The following is a 23,052-nucleotide window of genomic DNA, read 5'->3' as shown; positions in this document are numbered from 1 at the left end:
TGCTAGTTTGCAGGGTTTTCTGAAGCTTTTATCTACTGTCACAAGGTACCAGTACATCTCTTAAATGAAATCTGTGCACAGTTGGAAAAGCCTAAACACCAAATTTCAAGAAGTGAAACTTTTACTACATGAAGCCAACTATTCCTGTAGTCTTTTCTTAATCCAGCCTGGATTTTACGTTCCTTACCTGTAGAACTACTTACCTCATCATGCATCAAAACAGTAAGAACAAGAGTTGTCTTAATGGAACTTCTGATAAGAAAGTTAAGACAGTGCAGAGTAAATAAACTGTATTTTAATGTGTTACCAACGTAGTTAAAAGCCAGACTACCTCCCCGAACAGACATCCACTACTACTAGGTTTGACAAAGATTTCTCTCAAATAGCTTGAAATGGAACAACTTTTCACCTTACTCTTTTTTTCTGTCTCTATGCCCATGTTTTGTAACACAAATACCATTTACATTCATGGTTAAATTTTTCACATATTGGTAGTCTGGATAAAGCCCAACATCCTTCCAAAGCCTTTATGGCTGGTGAATCACACCTGTTAGAGATTATTTGCATTGTGATGTGTATCATGTCACTAAAATTATATACAAAAATCGGTTCAACACAGTTCCTTTAGTAACAACCAAAACACGTGAAGACAAGAAACAGAGCAAGAGTATCAATGTGTCAAACTTTGAGCTAAAGCAAAAAGCAAAAGTTGGGGTTTTTTAATTTGCCAGGTATTCTTTTAATGACAAATATAAAAAGACCGAAAACATCTCATTCTGACTGCCTTTTTTTCCTTTTTTTTTAAAACAAATGGCGGTTTTATAATTACAAATACTGTGTAAGACAATACCTTCTCTGTACTGCAAAACCAACAAACACAAGGAGGCAATCAAGTTTCTAAGCATCTCTAAATTTGAAAAGTGAATGATTTTTTTTTTAAGTTCAAAAATTCTTAGTAATTGTTCATTTTTGTTAGAAGATAACTCAAAGTACAACAACATCTAGATCTGTTTTTAAAGGAGCTTTCTTTCCTGATACATCTTTGAACATAAGTACTCCTTTCTTTCGAGTTCAGTACATTCACAAAATAGCTCAATTAAGAACAGTATCACCAATGAATTGACTACTGGAAAGAGACAAAATTTACCAAACATACAGAAATATAAGTTTTACCATAGCAATTATGCATATCAAAAGATGACACCTGTAATTAATTTTAAAAAGATACAAAAAAGAGAAAAACCTGAATTACAGAAAAGAAAGTCATATTTATTTAATGAAAAACTAGAAGTTAATAAAAATTAGCAAATACACAAAAAATATACACAAACAGCAGCAATACTATGTAATGACTTACAAAGGGGGGGTTGGGGGAGGAGGAGGGGAAGCAGCGGCCAGAGACCAGACCACTCAACATGGCTTGTCAGTCAAAGGGGGAGGAAAAAAACACAAACAAAAACACGAAACAGTATCCTTTTCAACAGTACAATCAATCTACAAACAAGTTTTTAGAATTATTTTACAACATATCCTGTAGAATCAATTCTTAATACAAAAGATGCCCGTTTTGGGGGTATATATATTTTCAGTGGTTTACTGTTGACTTCTTTTAAATATATTAAGTGTTACTACATGCAACTGCTTCCTGTAATTTAACAGCCTTTCCTTTTCTTTACCTTCATATATGTCTACCCTCCATCTACCACATAATTTGTCTGACAGTCAAAGATGGTTACCCTAGCTTCTGCTAAATTAAACACAACGGTTTTAAACACTGGCCTGAAGAGGTTTGATTGCCATTTCAACACATGGATATAGTTACATTGATGCCTAGATTGCCATTTTCTGCAAAGAGCTGTGCAATGCTGGTGTCAAAGACTAGACAGTCACTATTCATAATGGCTGTTGCAATTCCCTCATGAATAGATCGAGGAGTTGCTTCCCAAGTCAATCGCCGCCTATGACCATTTAACTCAAGTCGATAAGCAAAGTTTTCTGCTTGCTTGCGTGTTCCTATCAGCTGTACAATTGCAAAGAACTGCTGGTGACCATCATATTTTTCCTGTTTCTCCAACACTAACATGAAATGAAAGCCAAAACAAGACTGCATCATAACCCAGTCAACAGCACCAGGAAGATTAATGTCTGTAGCAAGGAACACTATATCTTCTCCCTGAAGTGTTGTAATTGACTTATGTTGATGCATCAGATGTGGCATTACAGCATCCAGAGAGCCTTGCCATTTACATGAAGCACCGGGACATGGACAGGAATAAGGCCTAAACTCACACAGCTCCTCATGGTCTGCTTTTTCTGTGTGTGGCAAAGTTATCTCACATCCGGAAGAGGCATATTTACAGGGGAATAGTACAGAATTGGCAACTTTCTCCATCGCCAGGTTACGAATGGAGCCCAGCGGGCCTCGGCAAGTTGGACAGCACGTAAGCTTGGGGCGACAGTTGCTACAAACAAGATGGCCACTCTGACACTGAAGAATTGGTGGCAGCACATAGTCAAAACACACAGGACACTCAAAGAGACTAGCCAAGTCATTATTGGAAGCTGTAGTGCCAGTCAGTGCAGGCACCCTCTGCGATGGCGTGCACTTTGAAGTACCTGTAGGTAGTGCTGTAGCAGTCTGACGGCTCATTTCTGTAACACAAGAGAGAAAAAAGAATGAGTATCTAAGCACATTTTGTTTTCCTCTGCCTGCAGTATTTCTTGATTTACAAAGAAGCTACAAGAGAAAACAGACACAAATGAAAGGAAAAAAATACCATGTAATGCAAACTGTAGGTACGTTACACGTAGAGTATCTGTTGTGCTGCATACACTACAGACACTTGCACGACATCCAAATTTATCAAATGGAGAAGTTCTACTAATTATTCTGAAGTGGAATTTACCTATTGGAAGCTGCAAGGGAAATGAGTAAAGATACACTAAAAAAAGCAACTGAAATACTCAAAAGTAGTCTGTTGTTTTTCCGCGGGTTTTTAAATATTGCATCTGTGAAATATTCCACCCAGATCACTTATGTGTAGCAACAACTAGAGGCACTATGGAACAATCCTAAGGCTGAATTTTAAGTTGCTGCGTATTTAGTAAGACAAGAAACTAGCCATTTTTAATGAAAAAATGAACTTCCGGATATGACCTTCTCAGTAATCATGTTTACTGTATAATTTATTTGAAAAAATTAAAAAACAGTATGAAGCAAATACATAGCTAAGATTACTACACTGCTTTTTTCCCAGGATAGGATAGTAACTCTTCACCTTCATTACTCCGTTACTAAGGTCTATAGCTTGTAAAGTGTATCCATTGCTTCAGCTCCCTGAACTAAACCATTTGTGAAGACACCAGAAAAGAAAAACAGTTATTTTATTGAATTTCCCAAATGAGACAATAAATTAGAAAGATTAAATTTGACAATTAATTTTAACATGTAAGTACTCAAATATTTCCCGTTGATGAAGTTTTACGTTCAGTGGAGTTTACACTGAAGTTCTACTCTTTCAAATGTCCCCAGACAAAAGTTAACAGCCATCTGACCAGGCAGCCTACTCAAGCATTCAACAGAAGCGGTAAAAATACCGTATTTCTTAACATTTTATGGATGCGACACTTCTTCCTGCACCCCCCAACTCTCCTCCTTCTTGTGCAAAAGGAATTACTAGTGCTACCAGAAAAAATAAACACTCCAGTTTGAAAAAATAAACCTTACCTTCGTAGGTTAAGGAAAGCTAAGTAAAATGCTGTCCAAAATTGGCTTCTGTTACATGGTAAAATTCTCAACCACCTTAAGCGCTCCTCTGCAAGTACTCCAGCTCTGCATCTGTCACGTGTGTATAAAGCTCTCAAAATAAACCTCCTTGCTATCCGACATGGGAATATTAGGCAATAGGCAAGCTTCCCGTATTTAGAATCATTTCACCCACAAACTTACTCATACTTGGACTGGATACCTCAAAGCAGCATACTGTGCATGCTTTTGCAAGATATGCACTGTTCAGGGCACGAAGCAAAGGAACTAAGAGATTCTAACATGCAAAATAACTTATCCCTTGACATTCAAAAAGTAGTCGTAGACAAGCAACTTCAAATTCTTCTACAGAAGCACCTCTCCCCAGTCCAGAGCTAGAAAAACGTGAGTGTCTAAGATCTGGTATTCAGTCACTGTTTTTATAAGTCTCACATGCCCATCAACAGCATCATCTCATCCCCCCAAAGCCCCTTCCTTCATCTCAGGCTTGCTGGACTAGAAATGCCCAGTTCCCATCTTCAGAAAAAAAACATACAGTGGTTTTCAATGCTAGGCCTTAACTGATACTGTAGAGATATGAGAGGAATGTTTGTATCTTTTGGCCTTATTTTCCTACTGTAAGGCACTATCTTAGATGAAAAGTTATCTGTGACAAATCAAATATTATGTTCTGGGGAAGTGATGCCACACCAGCTTGTTGTGAGGGGATTCAAACAATAAGGCCTCTGTGACAACCGAGCGCTGCTGCTATTTTTCCCCAACACCCGTAGGTGGGAGACCCATGATGGCACACCACAGTTTTACGCTCTAGAAAAAATTATACAGAGAGTAACTGTACACAGGAGAACACATTCTCATCACTCTGTTCGCTTGGAAAGAGCTTAGAAATCACATGCATAGTCATGTGTAAAATTCTAGAAGTGTTTCCCTTCAAATATTGTAAACACACACGTTCCAGCAAAGTCTGTGTGTGCTTCATCTTACCTGAACCGATACGTCCTGATCGAGGGATGCCCAGTAACCCACAGATAACACTGTTGAAAACCACCACGTTCAACCAGTTCCCTGGGCAGTCTGACGAGCTGGGTGAGCCCTGGTTTCTTTAATTACACCTCTCAGAGCCCATTCGACAGTTAAATTAAGCAACCTACAAACTTTGCAAAGGCCCTTATGCACAGATGTATTTCCCGCTTAAGCTTTCTAAGCTACGGAAGTGCCAGAGAAGAGAACCCTACGGCCCCGGTTTATCACCGTTTCTTTATGTGACCGGCCTTCACACACACCTTCCACAACCGAGGACCATCCAAACGAGCAGGAATCTAGGAATCTGTGAACCAGACCACTGAGATTAGCACGCAAGGAGGAAACTGGATAAAGCTATAAACTGCAATTTACCAAGACTAAACCTGCCCAAACCCTGGATTTTCATCACTCGTGTTAGCACAAAGATGAATAATACATCGTGATGGAAAAGTCAGAGAAGTTCATTTTTTATAGCTATCTTAAAAACTATGAGCTAATCACAAGTCAAAGTGTTAACAGTGCAATACGTTTAACCCACCAAACTATCAAAACCATACAATTACAAACCAATTAAAAACAACTACGGAACTGGAAGTAAAGTTTAAAGGTATTTTTAGTTACAAAACTTTACTATGGGTAAAAACCCCAGTATGCAGTATCTGTTATTATGTTATTTTTGTTCACACACACTAGGAATAAGCCTCTAAGCAACAGTGACAAACTAAAGTACAACAGGTGTCATTTTCAGAAGTACTAGTTCCTACAACGCAAATTATTCAAAAAATTAGATAAACTCGAAAAAGTTTAACCACCAGAAAGAAAAGAGTGAAAAGAAAAACGTGTGTTTTAAGATTTCCTAATTCTAGATGAAGAAAAACCCTGTCCTTGAGGACATCAGAACACAGCAACCTGTTGATGAAACTATTCTCCACACCGTTCTGGGGAAGGGTGAAACACACCCGCTACCGAGATCTCCCGAAGGACACGACCTGGCAAAACCCACTCAAAACACCGCGCACACCGCGACAGAGGAGGCACTACCTTTCCCCTCGCTGGGTTTACTTCCCGGCCAGCACGCACACCAGACTCCCTTCCACGCAGACGGAGAGCTGGCGGCAGATCTCCCCGTCATAGGGCGTGAGGCCGCTCATGGCGGTGCCGCGCAGCAGAGGGGCGCGGGCCGGGCGCTGCCCCTGGCGAACGCCCCCGCGATCCCCGGCGGGACACCGCGCGTCGCCGTTACCGCGCCGGGCCCGGCCCCCGCCATTTACGGCCGCGCACGCTTCGCATCTCCCGGCTCCCTGCACGCTCCGGCCCGGCGCCCCAAAATGGTTCCCCAAACTTGCCGGGCCGGGCCGGCTCCTCCCCTCTCGCGCTGCCCCGCGCCCGGCGGCCGGCCAGCGGCTGCGGTGGCGCGGCCATTGGCTGCCCCGGGCTGGGCCCCGCCCCCGCCCCGGCCATTGGCTGCCCCGGGGCCGGGCCCCGCCCCGCCGCTGCCCGGGGCCGCGCAGGGGAGGGCGCGGGGGCGCGCAGGGGAGGGCGCGGCAGCCACGCTCGGGCGGCCCCGCGCACTCGAGGGGCGGGGAGGGGTGGGGTGGTGTGGGCCCCGCCCCGGCCGCAGAACCGGAACCCCGGCCCCCGCCTGAGAGCGCCTCTGCCCCCCGAGCAGCGCAGCGCGGGCTCGGGCGGAGGCGGGCGTAGCGCCGCGAACCGCTCCCTCCCTGCACGTGTCACCGCGCGGTCACGGGGAACAACAACAGTACGTGCTCTACACGTGTCACACCCAGCTCTCTTCCGGGTACTTACAGATTGACGGATCTGACCATCTTCCCTAAGTAACTGTTTTTAAAAGCTATAGGGTCCATTAAAACCTCTTCTAACACATGAGCTTCATTTCCTGCTCCTGCTACTGCATGCATACTGCTCAAATCAGCATTTTCCACGGTGCATCTATAAAATACCCATTCAAGAGGAATTTTCTTCATTTGTATAAAGATTATTCAATTATGCAAAAGTAGTAACCTCAAGGAAAAGACGTGACCAACAGATCTAGAACGATGTGGCATATTCGAATATCCAGGTGGACTATTAAAAAAAATTAGTATAGTTTAAAGGTAAATGAGTTGAAGACCACGTCAACATGCTTGCATGATGCACACACTGGGCTCAGAAAAGCTTAGGTGTTACAGAATACAGACGTAATGATGATAAGATCATGGAAGTGCAAGTTTCAGGGGAGGCAACAGAAGAGTTCACTGTAATAAACTGTTCTGGTTGCATAAAAAGGCTACAGTATCTCAGTAAAGGAAATTATCTTAAAAAATGCTTTCCTGATATTTGAAATTCAAGTCCTGTTCAAGGAAGACAGTGGAAGCTTCTATCAGCACTAAAACGTGCAAATAATACCCAACTACAATTAACAAAAACTACTAACTCGATACAAGGTATGCTTCAGCTTTGCTCCCAAATGTGCAATATCCAACATCCACACCAGTTAAGAAAGTTTCCAAGCAAAACATAAAAGCTGAAGAAAACCAGCACAGAAATGACTTTCGAGAACTTAAAGGCGTGTTCTGAGCTTCTGAAACCGGCCCTAGGCCTCCCCTCCCGCAGCAAAGCAGCTGTCCCCAAAACAAAACCACAAGCCCTTCCATAGGTCAGCTAAAGCTGTATGCTCTTTGCTACCCTGCGGTACAATGTGCAATGCCTGAAGAGTGAAAAAGCCTTTGAAACCCCAGATGGGTTAAAAACAAAACAAAACAAAACGGGTGAGAATAGGAAGATGCAATCAGTTCACTGTTTAACCAGCTCAGCTGAGGGGCAGACATGAGGGAAGTGCTTGCAAGAGAAGTTCAAAAAGCTGATGTACCCCACATGCCATGGAATTAACAGTATGTAGAATTGATTGCTACCCTTCTCAGCTTCTCATCTTTCAAAGGTGTCAGCTTCACACACCATTCTAGAAATCACATCTCCTGTATTTCACTGAAATACGGGGCACCTTTGACAAATTCAAGTTAATGCCATCCACTTCTCCAAAATCTTTCCTCATACCACATAGTAAGACTTGGGTTTAACATTTGATTTGTTTTTGAGAGAGTAACTTAATATTAGTTTTGGAAAAAACACCCACAAAACTTCTGTACAGTCATCTTAATGGCTAGAAGGGGAAAAGAATCTCATTATATAAAGCCGAAGAGTGATGCAAGGACAGAAAAAAGTGCCTTATCACAAATCTCTCTCTGTGATGCAATAATGTATTTTTTCAATCACATTTCAGAACTAATTGAATTCAGAGACTTCCATTCAAAATACATTCTTAATGCACTACAGCCAAAGTAATACAAAATATTTCAACTTTTTCAACTGTGCAATCATATTTGAAAATTAGACTTTTTTAAAAATAATACCCTGTTACAGAGCACTAGAAATTAGAACATTTCATGATAGTGTTTGATGTTGTGAAAAACACTGACCAGTTACTTTTTTTCAAGATGCGATATAAGCCAGATTCTGAAAACCCAAAAGCTAAATGATTTGTTGAAAATACTCATTAAACAGGTGTAAATACAAACTTAGAAGAATATACAGTAAGATTAGCCAGTATCATATTTGTACAATTCAGTACTGATAACTTCTGTAAAATATTTTAAACAATAAATATTTTGTAAAATATTATAAACAATACATTGAATATATTAAAGTCTCCAATGTGTTTTGGCAGCAGAAGGAAGGTTTCATGAATGCAACAGAAAAAATAAGTGTGTGTATATTTAGAAACAAGAATGGGGGGGGGGGGTGTACACATATACAAGTGTACACAAAGTACATAATATCATACCCAAGAAACTGCAGTGTTACTGATACCGAGGTCCCAAGTGGATATTATCTTGAGAATGAAGGTAATTAAAAAGCACATTTTGTTCTGATTAAAAAGAGGTACCAGTGTATTTTAAGTATGGAGCTTTCTTGCAATTTTTAAAATATTATTAGGTTAATTTTATAATAAAAATTCTTAGGATACCATATTTTTGTACCATAGCTGCAGCTGCTCAATCACAAAAAGTCTTAAACTGCTGAGGACATCTATAGCACTACAGAAAAGCCAGCTTTTCAGTTACATGTACTTACTATTTCTGAAAGTAATTTTCCAAGGAATCTACCTTTCGTCTGTCCCCTCTTGCACTCATAATTGTCAATGTGCAGCAAAATAGAATGGAAAAAGGTTTTAGCAGGCTTTAGTGAAAATATTGTATATTGCCCTCACCAGTACCAAAACCAGACCTCAGCAAACACACGTAACATTAAGAGTATTATGTACAAGCGTCTCAGAGAATAGCTTGTGAATATTTTTTTTATTTATAGTTTTAATATTTATTTACATTTTACAAGACATTTATAGGGCCCAAGGTTTTTCCATTTTGAAGTCTATCAATTTACGTCTCAGCTCCTGAGAGATGTTAGATCACAAAGGCCTGGCACGGCTAATCTCAAATGCATGCCTACTCCTGCAAATCTGACAACAGTGGGCACAGAAATGTACAGCCCTGCTTATACACAGTGTCTGTGCCTACTGGCCTACTTCAAAACTTTTAGAAGATAGTTCATGACATAAATTATTAATCAACTACATAACACAATTTAGTCTCTATACAGTCTGGTTTTGGTTAATGAATTACTATTTTATTTTCAACCCTTCCAGACACTGTTTTCTTTAAAGCCCTTAACTATGGGTTATTTGTTATTTTAGACACCTCAGGGCTTCTCTTTTTCTGCATAATAACCAAAAGCAGGAGCAATCTAACGTATCAGAATATTATAAAACAAGACAAAAAATTTTACAAAATTGAGGCAAGTGTCATGATGATTTCCCGTTCCAAAACGTCACCTGTCCAGTCCATCTCCTTTTCACACAAAATTACAACAATTTCCACCTCGTAGTCACCCAGCCTGCCTGAAATTGCAGGCAGATTTTTTTTCTTGCACCTTAAGACATTCCATACCAACCCCTCTTTCCAATCATCAGGAAAGGAAATCCCAATGGATTTATATACTCATGGAATCAGTCATCATCTTCATGGCTACCCCTCTAGTGAACCACCAGACCTTAACACTCAGTGTTTCTGATGCTATCCTGTACGTTCCCTTGTACACAATATGATCATCAACTGAGTCACTGCTAGTGGGCAATCCAGATCTCCAAATTCAACACATGCTATGTGGCAGATGCAGATACAAACAGCACTATGGAAACACAAACAGTATTATTACACCCATCAAATTATAGTGACCTGTTTCTACTCCAATACAAAAACTGGAGCCTTGGCTGGTGCTGTTTGACTTCGGCTTCCTCGCTATCATTAATTATTTCTCCTGCCTATCTATGCCAGAACATCAAACATCAACCCAGGAGGTGCATTTTTGTAGCTATCAAAGAATTTCTTTCCAACAACTTTGTAATGTAAATTAAGAAGGACCAGCGTCCTATAGAAGATATACAGCAACCACATAAAAAACATACTAGCAAGCAGCTACTGCCATGACTACAGCATTCATTTTTAAATCCTACAAAGAACTTCATCAATTTAAAAAAGTGAATAACCTGTACCCTAGCCAACCAGAATTTTCCATATTCTAGAGAATCAAGACCCAAGTTAGCATAGAATATCAGAGACTATACTGCTATGATACTCTAGTCTTGCAAAGAAAGGCAAGCTGAGGAACAAAGCTCAGAGAAAAAATGACTAACTGGTAAAACCCCAAATTTCATTCTAGAATGAAAACTAGAGATGTCTGACCAGTAGCAAAAACCTGAATTTGGACCACTATGTTCCATATAATGATATAACCAGCTTTCACACTTCTTCTAATTATACATAGCATTAGATAAGACAATTCAGACCAACAAATTACAAAGCAAAATAGAAGGTTTATCTTCCCCATAGTTTGAGCTTGGAAAAAAAAAAAAAAAAAGGAAGCAGGACAGGAAGCAAATGCTAATGGAACTATACAGGAAATTTCTGAAAATTCAAGCTACACTATAAACAAGTTATCAAATGCCCTCACTAAAAAAGGAAAATGCAGCAACACATTAAACTGGTATAAGCAACAATAGGAAAATATATTGATATTTGGTAATCTACTGTAATAAAAGAAAGTTAAGCTGCAAACTTGCTAGTGAAACAACCGTCTCCATTATATAACTGAAAATACAGATAAAAATAATAATTCTTTAAATACAAATCAAAACCAAACACTTGCATTAAAATGACCATGGGCCACTTCCAAATTGGACTTTATCATATTTTTCCCTTACAAAAACAAGCAAATAACTCGCTGCCACTGCCAAATCTCACCTACTACAGAGGCATGAGGATGACGATACAGAAATACTGCTCAAAGCCGTATACTGCACACTCTTGCACCATACCTGAAGCAATGCTGTGACAAAAGCTGCCTCTTTTCTCCGTTCACTAGCTCAGTATCCTCAGTGCCAGTATCAGCAGTCAGTCAATGGCCAGAGCCGCCCTTGACACAGGACACCTGAACCTCTAGCATGGCCACACACAGAACCCACAGCACGACAAACTATGGTATGAACTCCAAACAGCAGCTGTCCTACACTAGCCTTCTCAGATACCAAACTGAACGTGCCCTTCTGCAGCCTGCCATACTTGGAGCACAGTAAAGCTAAATGAGATAAAGCAGAAGTACAGGTTTCAAAATAAAGATGGCAGAAACCACAGAATCTAACAGAATAAAAACTTCATACGAAAATACAGACAACTCTATGCAAACAATAAATAATGGGAAAAACAGGTTTTATTTTATTTTTTAGTAATATCTAATTTCCTTTCATTGTGCACAGAGCACACGGAACCAAGCTGCATCAGGTTCATCTTCCAACAATAATTCAGCCCAGTGATTTGTATAAACACAGGTAAACAGTTACCTCTTAAAAAGCTCCAGACACAGGATGCTACAATAAAAAGGCAGACAGGCATACAGGAGGATCAGCTACAACGTGAATTATTAACAGCACCAGAAAAAAAAAAAAAAGTTCTTTTTCATGCTGCAACATATACCACCATTCAGAAGTATCTAAAGCAGGAAGCACTTAATTCTGTTCTACAAGATACCATAGATGGGCTCTGTACACAATTACATTCATTTAAAAAAAAAAAAAAAAAAAAAGGAAAAAAACCCCAACCCTCTGTAAATGTTAACAGCAAATCCTACCGAGTGTGACAATTTGGGGACTGTGTTTCTTTCCTCAGTCTGATTTTGCAAAAACTATATTCTTCACTGCATACTGCAATTGCCATGCAATATTGCATCACCACTCCTGGGCCTGTGGCAGAGACCAGGAGGAGGGTGTGGCATGGAAGTGCCTACCTTAATTCAGTAAGGCTAAACTAAAAGAAGTACCTGTACTTTGATGTGTCTTCAGATGCAAAGTCTTTCTGAGATAACTATCCCAATTCAAATTCAAGACTTCTTTTATGCTCAATATTTTTCCTGCATAATTAAACAGCACTAGGGAGCAGACCATCCAAATAATCCAACCTGATCAAGGAGGACCTGACCTATAAAAGAGACTGATCATGACACAGAAAGCCATTCTGTAGGAGTCAGGACAGCATTTACATACGTTGACTATTTTTATAAAAGATCTCACAATCTTGTGCATTGCTTAGGATCATACATGTTTCCATCTTAAATAATAATTTATTCCTGTGATCCTTAATTTGTCCTGTATTTCTCTATGCAGTCCTGATGACAGTGGAGCCCTGTGATGAATGGCAATCTGACCTGTGGAGGACAAACACGTAGAAGAGGGCTTGGAGAACTGAGATACTGATTTCAGTGTACAGGTCCTGGTGCCCCAAGGTATGTCAAACATGAACTCTATCCATAAATACATCCAGGATCCCAGAGCACTAGGTAGTGGAAGGGTAACTTTTAACTCATCAGAAATTACTAACTTTTCAGAATTTTTAGTACTCATCTACAGAGAATCTCTAGTAATTTTGAGTAACAGTTTTTACAAGTTTGTTGGGTTTGTGTTTTTTTTTTTTAAAATCCAGGTATTTGATCTTCGAGAACAAGAGCATTTGTAAAAATGTCAGATAAAGATGATGTCTTTATCACATACACACACGCACACCACGATGACAATAAAACACATTTTAAATGTAAAGGATTAAGTCTGTATTTTTGAAATGGATGTTTCTACATTATGGAAGTAAGATTTTCCTACTATGGACACCTAATTCAAATGGAAAGCTATGGAAATGTAAGACGATACACAGGTTTTTGTATTTTGTTGATACACTGAGGGTAGAAAATAAAGAGCACAGAAATTATTTACATTGTAACAAATACAAGACCTTAGTAAAAGAAATGCAAAATCCGTGGCATTTTCACATTTCTGATGGTTCAAAACTTTTCAGTACTTCATTTCTTTAAACACCCGTCTTCTACATGTGTTTCTAGCATCCATTCTCTGACGTACACATGCCTCCACATTAAACCCAATATGGTTTACTTAGGTGACTCTTCTCCACTGATCAGTTCTGAACTAAGTGTTTCTGTAGTACTGTTGCACAAGGATTCAACTGCCACCATTATTTGGTGGGTTTTTTTAATCACTACCACAATGTTACTCAAATTCTCGAACTTGGCTACTGACAAGTCTACCGTGGCCATGCTCCTGCACAAAAAAACAGCTGTACTGCTTTTCATTAAAACACTAGTTTTAGAATATGGATTTATCTCTCAAATAAGAGCACCCTTCCAACAAGTATTATCAACCTGAGGCATAGCAAACAGAAATGGGTTGAACTATTGACTCCACGGACCAACATGTTACATGAAAAGACTGAGCACTTCTTGAAGCCTTAAATAAAAAGATTAGTGGTCCTAGAGCAGTAGGCTGTGGCATGGGAGACCTGGGTGTAGTTCCTGCTCTGTCACAAGTTTCTGAGTCACCACAAGCAAGTACTCCGCCTCTGACAAGTTTTAAAATACCATGAAAGTAGCTGTGAGTCTCAGACATTAATGCAAGAGAGAATTAATTAACTTGATAAGGATACTAAATTAACTCTGTAGACCCTATTCAAATTTACTTCAGGTTAGTAATGACTAAATATCACTATACACTAAAGGATACTATGTTAAATAATTTCACATCTTAGCTTTTACAGTCAGCAACAGCCAAACTTCAATCACTGTTTACTTTCCAACTCCTGCTCCCATATGGATAACTGCCCTCTATTAATTCCAATACTTTGTATATCAAAGAGATAAATTAGGGGGACATTAGCAACAGTCTTCTAACTAATTGTATTGTACCTTAATCTGAAGGCCTCCTTCTGAGACATCAACTCCATACTGGCATTTTATGGAAAGCAAACAAAGTAACCTTTCTTAATATTGTATTACCAAAAAATTCCCTCAGCTTTCTTTGTAAAGATTCAACTACCCATCTTTTGAAGCAAGTGATTCAAATTCAGCAGAAAAAGAGGTCTCAGGCAAAAGAATTCTATACTGTTTTATTGCCATTAAATTCTGATCAGGTTCATCTGAAATGCTAAGTAAAATGCACTCACTATTTCACTTATATGTATTGCTTGGGAAATGCTTCCTGGCATACAAAATTAAAATTCTACTATAATGACTCTGAAGTCAGGCCTGAGTCTGCATCAGAAAACAAAGCACAAGATACTATAAAGGGTTTGGAAACGACAGGAGTAGATGTATGTTTCTGCTACTTCATGCTCGTTATCAGCACTTTCTAAATTCAACACCCATCACTCCTTCTCCACAAAATACTGTCCCCTCTTCTGGTACATAGTTAAATCAAAAATCTGAGTTTATGTTGGAGTGCTGAATTTCAAACATCAAATCCTAACAATGACTCCCTATCTAGACTGTAACTGTAAACTTCAGTACTTTTTAGTGTTTTTCTTTTACAGGAGTGTTACAAAAATATATTAGGTTGGAAGATCAAGCATTCAAAAATTAGCAAACAAAAAAGTTCAAGTTTCATAGGCAACTCTAAGTCTATCTCCTCCTATGCATATTAAGGAACAGCCTTCATGAAATAGTACTTTTCCCCACACTCAGCTCCTCTAGTAGATGAACACTTGTACATCCATTGAAGAATTACGATGGTACAAGGCACAAAAACTTTTCCTTAAATGGAACACCTGATTTTCAAATAAAGTTGTTTAGGGCAGCAGCTGGTTTTAATATGCATAGAAGTGCTCTTAAAATTATTGCTTTACAGGTGCTGTTTTAGAAGAACGTCCATCTCAACTTCTATTATGGAATGCATACTTTTTATTTGTAAAATTTCCTTTCTAATGACTACTTGACCTAGCACAAAGCCAGTCTAAAATTCTGTAGTACATCATCAACATCTGCCAGCCAAATTATTCCCATGTCACACCTGTACAACCAGTCTTCAAATTACATCCTTAATGTACTTGTGTAATCACATAGATATTGGCCACACAGAGATGAACCCTACGCAAATCAACTCTCAACTGCATTGACACCTTCATGCACAAAAAAGGGGGAAAAATTCCTGTAAGTGAAAGTACTTTTATGACCCTAATGACTTGGTGTATTTATATTTCAAAAGAAACAGCCATTTGGAAATCAAAATATTAGTGGAAGTTGTGAAAATGCTCTGCTCAACAAGACAACAACTGCACATGCATATAAGAAGAAAGAAAGAAACAAGACTTAAGGCTCACATACAGGCAAAAGTGAACAAGCTTACATGGATTTAAAAACTAGCATTAGTGAAACATGAGCAGTCTATCTTGTACACGTTAAAGTGGGGTTAGATATGTGTCAACACACAAATGCATACCAAGGCATGCCTCAAATATGATTTCCAGAACAACATTACGTAATTTAAGAAGATCAAAATACCTTATCATAAGACTGTAGCAAATTCTGAGTCTTATGTCTGGTCAAAAAAATGACAGGAGATAGTGAGGTTTGAAAGATTGGAAGAAAAAAAAAATAAAATCACAGAGTCCATTTTTCACAGATCAGAGGACAGGATTAAGGTCTTGGTTCTAAACTTGATACACTCGTTACCTTTCAAAAAGAAATTAGCAACATTACATGTTGTAAAGGTTCTTAAAATATTTTAATAGCACTTTTATGAACTGCTCAGTTACACTGTTTCTTAAGAGTGTTCAGATACCATTACAATCAATTGAAGAAAATGGTTCACCTATAGCACAAAGAACAATCCACCAGATAACAGGTGTCATGTCTCCAGGCAGGCACACACAGTACGTCAGAGTGCAATTCCACCATTTCTACAACAAACAAAAGCATGCTGCCACCAAAATGAATAGTTGTGCTGCCTGTCTTTTACCCATTATTTTTCTTTCTCTTTAAGGTAATGCTTTCAGCAAGATCAGTCTTGCACAACTACATGAGTGCATACACTGGCACACCAGGAAGATACCGAAACCAAGTTGGCAATGGAGGGTGAGACCATTCTTTCTTAGCTGTAAGCCTGCACTTACACTGATCCCACACGCACCCACAGTGACAGGGGGTGACATCTCTTGCAGCAGCACTGGCTCTTACGTTACCATGCAACAAGCTGCTCTGGGAAGTGAACCTGCTAATAGTGACCCATTCCTCACAGGCAAATAGTTTTCAGCTAAACTTGCGACTGAAACTGGACTTCACATTCACACTGGTGACAGCGACACTGCAAGCTATCACTGGCAGCCTTGTTAGCTGTTAACAGCAACCAACCACGTATTTTAGAAATAATGCTAACTGACTTTTAGAAAAATCATAGGGAAAACTAACCTTTAAAACCCACTTCAAACTAGTACCTACATCACATTTCAGCATGAAACATCATGTACTAAGATTTACAAACCAGAATTTAGAAACCTCATATTTCAGTTGTCAAAACACAAAAGACATAGAACCTTCCCTCATGAAAGATCTGTAATAGAGTAACAGAAACAACAAAGATAAGCCTTTTAATACACCTACATTTTTAAGCCTGACACCAGCTCTAGCAATTTTTATGTAAAGGAATTTATTTTCAAGCTTTCCCCCCTCTAATTTAACACTAAATTGTTTTAAAATACGCCTACACCAGTTAAAACCTTTTCAACCTTTTGACAATCTGTACGTTAGCAAAATTTAACACACAATTTTCCTTTGACATATTTCACGTGAACACGTATTTGAAAATAACTCTTAAAAATTGTGGCATTCTAAATGCTCCTCCTTGACAGCATTCAAAAAACAAACACAAACATGGAAAAACCACTGTGGTCTTTCATTAAAGACTAAGTGAATTTTTGCTCCATTTAGTACTATATGCAAGAACTGTAGGAAATAACTTTAAAATATTAAAGAATTCATGCCACACAAACCGAAGTTGGAAGAACTGCTGTTTCACTTTAAAGGAGCTGATGACTAATTCTTTAAGCAGCAAAAGTTATCACTACCCTCTCCTTGTTTTTCTTCATGTCTCAGCAAGGTCATCAATTGTTACAAGAAAAGATACAAACCTGTTTCTAGATAAGGCAAACAGAAAAGGAAACCGTCAACAACTGTCTGTAGATTAATTTGCTACTCTTTTTACGTCAATTCCCCTGTAGGAATATCTCCACAGTAATTTTTTAAAATGTATTTCCAGATGCAAAAGGACAAATAGAGTCTTCACCACTCAAATAGTATTTTACCTCCCCACTGAACACACAACCAACCCCAGCTTCTGTATGCAGCTTCTACAAAAAGAAACAAGTCAAAATCAGAAGTGCATCATTTGGTTAACTGCAATTATCTAGCACTTTATCTGATTAAAGTACTGTGGAATTAGTAACCAAATCTCTCATTATTACCGTGACAACACAAAGAATCACCATTTTATAGATTAAGTCAAACAGGCATACTGAGCATTACAGAAATACAGTATGCAGTCTGGATTAGAACTAGAAAGTATATATGAAGTGTGGCATAAAACTTAACAGTGTTAATGGGGCATTAATGCTAGTTTCTGTCTTCTTTACCTAGTATAGTTAACAGCTAAACACACTACAGCATGATATAAACAACCCCTAATCAATGATTTGGGAAGGTTTTTGTTACATGCAATTAAGCACTAATAGGAAAAACTCAGGTAAACCTGCAGTAACGTCTCATAGTAACAACACAGTGTTTATGAAGATCTCATTTCTAGTCCATGATGTGACACTGTACACAGAAGACACACCAAAATTACATTTTTATCATGACACTGTACATTTACTACATGAACGGTATTTACACATTGAAAGAGCAAATTGTTTACTACAGATTTACTTATTAATGAAACAAAATATTTTATTAAGATAGCAATATGTCTCCACCTGTCGTGCACTTCTGTTAGTCAAAAGGGATATCTCTTACTATTCTTTTCTAATCACAACTTGTTTTCACTTTTCTTAATGCTGATTTTCCTTCAAAAAACAAAGCAACAAAAAAGAAAAAACCCGGTAAAAAATGGTCTCCTGCATCTGTGATGTTCATGATGTTTAAGACTGTAAACTTCAGAGAAGAGATCCTCAGCTTTAGGCCCTAAGCAATGGTTGAGGTGAACTAGAGCTTGCCAGCGTCCTTACTTCACTGCTACTGTTCTCTGCAGCAGGTAGCACTTAACAGCACAAAGCAGGGATTCAGGTAACTACAGTCAGCAGCTGGAAACACAATTTTCACTGGCTCTATGCAGACGGGGTATATGCATCACAACCACAGAACTGAGTTCCTTATATGTGTCCAGAATTTCAGAAACCATTGATTTACCTTCACTATTTTGGTTCAGCTTAGTTCCTGAAAATGAGACAACCGTTAAAGCGAAACACACACTGATAATCCATTTGGCAAAACTCAGTCCAACTTTCAAAGCTGACACAGGACTGCAAACACTATTACAAGCAGACAAATAAAGCAAAGCGATTCTAACTTAAAGAACATCATCATGTTTCTCATAAGATGTGAATGTGTAGTCTTCCAGACTGTATCATGTGAAGACCAGAATTCATAGAACTGTCCTAACTTGATTTATTTTAGTTTTCAGACCAAAAAAAGTTGCTTCTTATGTGAACACGCTCATGCTCCCCCCTCTTATGCATTAAAGGCAGGTGTGTGACATCTGAGCAGAACCTCTTTCTCAATTCAGACTAAGCAGACAGCAGTAACTATACTCAAACCTAAATATGGAAACTACTTGTGTTATTTAAGATATTTTCTTTCCTTAGTTCACACCTATTTAGCTGGAGCCACTGAATTACTGACCTAACCCCTCTAGTACAGTCTAATTAGACCATAGCATTTACCAACAGAAATGGTAGATTAACGGACAGGACACTGTCATGACACACACTTTTAGGACCAAAATACTCATCATTTTACCAGTTTCAGAATTCTGGGGTCACAACAGATTCCCAAAACTACACCACTGATGGATGACTCTTACCCTTAAGTACAACTTCTCACTGCTGTGAAAAGTGCTATTTAAGAACATTAGTTTCCATTGAAGTTAGTGCAATTATCCTTCCTAGCACTCCATTTCTATATCAATGTTACAGTATAAAACAAATGATAAAAGTAGAACTAATTGATTTATTCTTTAGGTATACTCCCTGAAGTTATTTTCTGCAACAGATGACTAGTCCAGAGATCCAAGTTTTAGTCTAAAAGCCTCTGTAGTAGTCTGCTTGTATTGCAGTACCTCAAATCTTGCTGAAGACCAGTTTGAATAACTCAGGGTTGAGAAGAGTCCTTTCCATTTTTCTTCCCTCTCTGGAATGCACTGTGCTAGCCTCAGAGTTCAGAAGGGAGATAAACAGACAACTGAAACTCTGTCCCGCGCGTGGCAGATTCCATGTCCTTCATGACCTAGTCCAATTACCTATGAGCTTCCTAATATCCACTCATCTGCCACGTTAAACAAATTAAGTCACTTTATCTACTTATTGAGCACATGAACAAACTGTTTACTACAGAGAAAAGGTAGCATTCACCCAGACTGACTGAAATAGAGACTGAAGAGAGAATAGTGGAGAAATACTGTATGTTTACAGTTACAAATGAAACACGAGTTTATAATGAAAATGCCACTAGTTCACCATCAGAAAAGAAACTTGGTTGTTCTTCTCCTGAAAAAACACTTAGGGTGCTTTGCCTTTTGCTACAAACGCTATTGTTTCCTATCCTTTCAAGACCGCGGAGAAGGGGAAAGAACGAAGGTCTCCAGCCTTTTTAATTTAGCAAGGGAGCCCGGGAGATGAGCACGAGTCTCCCCCGCTCTTCGCTCTCACCGGCCTAGGAAGACGGAGACGACAGCCTTCCCGGGAAATGTCACAGAGCGGCACGCAGCGGCCCATCTACGCCGGTAACCTGCTTCCCGCGGCGGCTGGGCCCGCCAGGGCGCGGGCAGCGGGGCGCCGCCGGGGCCCGGAGCGTGAGGCCGCCCCCGCCTCGCCCCGCCGCCGCGGCCTGCCTGACCTTCGCCGGGCCCCGCTCCGCTCCCCCGAGCACAAAGCGCAGCGCACCGCGCGGCGAGGCCGCGGCCGAGCCCACAAAGGGGCAGCCCCGCGGCGGCGCAGGCCCCAGCTCGGCGGGCCCTCTGCAGCCGCCGGGCCGGGCCGCCGCCTCAGCCTGGCGCACAATGGCCCAGCAGAAGGGCTCGGAGCCGCCCGCCGCCGCTGCTCCCTCCTCCCCTCAGGACCCGCGGGCCTGGCGGGGGGCCGAAGGGGCTCCGCCGCGCCTCGCCCCCTCGGGCTGGGCTGCCTCAGCCCCCCGGCCCGGGGCCCGGCCGCCAGCAGGAAACCGGACGCCCGAGCTTGCACTTAGGCCGCGGCGGGGCCTTGTCCCGACTCGCCTCTGCAGCCGACGCGCCGGCACCGCGACCGCGCCGGGGCCTTCCGCGGGCGCGGGGCGGGGAGAAGGACCCCCCAACACCTACCCCCACCCCCACCCCCCCGGGGCGAGCCGCTTCTCGCCCCTCCGAGGCCGCTCGGCCGCCCTCCGCGGCGCGCTTACCTGTGGGCGCTGGGCTGGGCGGGACCCCGCTGAGGCGGCCTGGCTCCCCCGATCGCGCGGGCTGGCGGGGCGGGCTGGCTGCGCCGCTCTGGCCGCGAGGCTGGGCGCCGGGTCCGACCGCCCGAACCGACCGCGCGCTTGCTCGCTGCCGGCCGAGGAGACACGGCCACGGGGGCGCGCCGGCTGCGGCGGAGCTCTCCTGCCTCTGCCTGCCAGGCGCGCTCCCGAGGCGGGCGGGCGGGCGGCAGCACGCGGCCGGCAGCGCCCCCGCGCACGCGCACCCGCCAGCGGCTCGCGGGCCGCCCCGCTCCCGGCCCGGCGAACAAAGCGCGGCCCCTCCGCGCTGCCCCCCCCGCGTCCCGGCACCGAGGGGAGGCCGCCCCTTACCTGTGCCGCCGCCCTGCCAGGGTCGCCCGGCGCTCCCGAGCGAGCGAGCCGGCCCCCAGCGGCGCCGCGCCCCGGCCGTCGCCCTCCTGCGCCCGGCGGGCCGCGGCGGCGGCCCCTGCCCGCGCAGCGGGAGCGGTCCTTCGGGCAAAGGCGGATTTTTGGCACGCCGGCATTGGTAGGGTCCGGGCCGCAAAGGCCCAACTGGAGGCTGGCACAAGCGCGATCGATGCACCTTTTTAAAAAATGAAAGAGCCCTGGAAAGGGGCCTTTCTTACACAGGCAGGTAACGTCCAGCACAGGAACGTTCTAGTGCTTTTAAGGGACTGCTAACACCAAACCCCTCCTCCAGTCTCTTCCTCTTCAAAGACTTGCATAATTCAGGTTAGGCCCCTGTCCAGCAATGCCCTAAAATACATACGTAACTTTCAGCACATGAACTGGATGAAATGAATGTAACTACTAGTGTGGTTACATGCGCTTTGTTGGATTAGGACCCTGTTCATCTGCTGAAGCTATTCAGAGGTTTGCCAGAGGAAAGCCACCATTTATTTTTTCAGTAAAATATTTTAAAATACCTATTTGCTATCTTACTTCCATTTTTTAATGACTAAAGCATTTTCTTGGCTAGTTTAATTGATTATCTAGATGGTTCTCAACATCCTCCTCATTCCTTTTGATGACCAGAAAGCACTTCTTTTTGTATAACATTCTTACATTGAATCTGCCAAGTTTGTGCTTATTCAGAGATTTTGGGGATTAGTTTTAAGGCAGCTTCTTGAAAATACATCCCCTGTAGTGATACAGTACAATGTGTAGCAAACCCACTATTTAAGAATCCTCCCAAGTATAGATAATATCAATTATTTATCGTCAAAGGATGACAACTATAGGAGTGCAACTTCTTTACACATGATTTTTCCCCACACACCTTATAGCTATGCAGTGGTTATTGAGCCTTTTCCTCCTCTAAGTATTCATGAGGAGTGATACATATGGCAATGACTGCCAACCCATAGCTGGGTTGACTTATTGAATACTTAAGGAAATATGTCATGATTAAGTATTATTTTTGTCCTGGATAGGAAGGACACAATCCCAAAGCAACATGTTGTCAAAATTAGGGAGAGTGTGGGTTTTTCCACCTTTGATTTTAGTTCAGAGTAGGGCCAATCATTTGATGTATTTTTAAACATATGGAACACATTCCATTCAGTAGTGGAAACTTCAAAAAAGGTAGTTTCCTATAGACAACAAGGAAAAATGTGTCTATAATAGTAGCAGTTAGTATTTTTAGATATGAGAACCAGAATGCTTATCAGTTCCAGTAGCCTGTGTGGTTTCATACAAAGGATCTCTGTGGTTAAGGCTTTGATCCTGCAAATATACACTAACTTTTTGCTAAAAACAGGTAAGTTGACAGAGACTTACAGCCCTGTAGCAGATCACTCCGTTGTCAGTATTAAGCATTTGCCTTTCACTGAATAGAAACTAGTTCCTTGAGCAGTGAAAGTAATTAAGCCTAGTTTCTAAAGGATTTTTCTCCTCACCACAGGAACCTCCCACTTCATTCCCAAGTACCTGCTAACCTCACCTCTGAAATGCCTCCAGGTTGCCCACATGACTTAACCCTTTGTAGCACCCCAGCATGCTCATGCCTGTAACAGACAGCAGCCCAGGAGGGAGCACCCAACACAGCTGCTTCCCAGCCATGTGCATGCACCCACAGCTCCATCACCCAGTTCACATCTTCCTTCAAGCTCTCCAGCTGGCAGACCAGAGAGTTCACGTTTCTC

At 41.4% G+C, this 23,052-nt stretch overlaps 1 protein-coding gene across 7 annotated transcripts; it reads right to left on the bottom strand.

Annotated features, from left to right (window-relative positions):
- Positions 1 to 275: 275 nt before the first annotated feature.
- SIAH1 (siah E3 ubiquitin protein ligase 1) lies at positions 276 to 21,352 on the bottom strand. Of its 7 annotated transcripts, none has more exons than XM_042797451.1 (2): positions 21,260 to 21,352; positions 276 to 2,652 (listed from the first exon to the last, which is right to left on the bottom strand). In XM_042797451.1, exon 2 carries the CDS (start codon positions 2,648 to 2,650, stop codon positions 1,802 to 1,804), a length of 849 nt encoding a protein of 282 aa, XP_042653385.1. In that variant the 5' UTR covers positions 2,651 to 2,652; positions 21,260 to 21,352; the 3' UTR covers positions 276 to 1,801. The 7 variants fall into 7 exon arrangements, with proteins under 7 accessions (XP_042653385.1, XP_032853891.1, XP_032853916.1 ...); XM_032998000.2 differs by lacking the exon at positions 21,260 to 21,352 and adding an exon at positions 20,873 to 21,124; XM_032998025.2 differs by lacking the exon at positions 21,260 to 21,352 and adding an exon at positions 20,149 to 20,173.
- Between the last annotated feature and the right edge of the window lie 1,700 nt (positions 21,353 to 23,052).

The sequence above is a fragment of the Tyto alba genome, unplaced genomic scaffold, assembly GCF_018691265.1.
Source record: "Tyto alba isolate M040663 unplaced genomic scaffold, T.alba_DEE_v4.0 Super-Scaffold_26, whole genome shotgun sequence".
In the NCBI taxonomy this organism is placed as follows: Eukaryota; Metazoa; Chordata; class Aves; order Strigiformes; family Tytonidae; genus Tyto; species Tyto alba.
Note: the sequence above shows the minus strand (reverse complement) of the source record. Positions and strands in the feature narration are given on the sequence as shown.

Coding starts and splice junctions, on each gene's coding strand:
- SIAH1 (XM_032997993.2), bottom strand. CDS start 5,921: ATGACGGGGAGATCTGCCGCCAGCTCTCCGTCTGCGTGGAAGGGAGTC. Junction 2,653..5,830: donor TAAACCCAGCGAGGGGAAAG/GTAGTGCCTCCT, acceptor CTTGTGTTACAG/AAATGAGCCGTCAGACTGCT.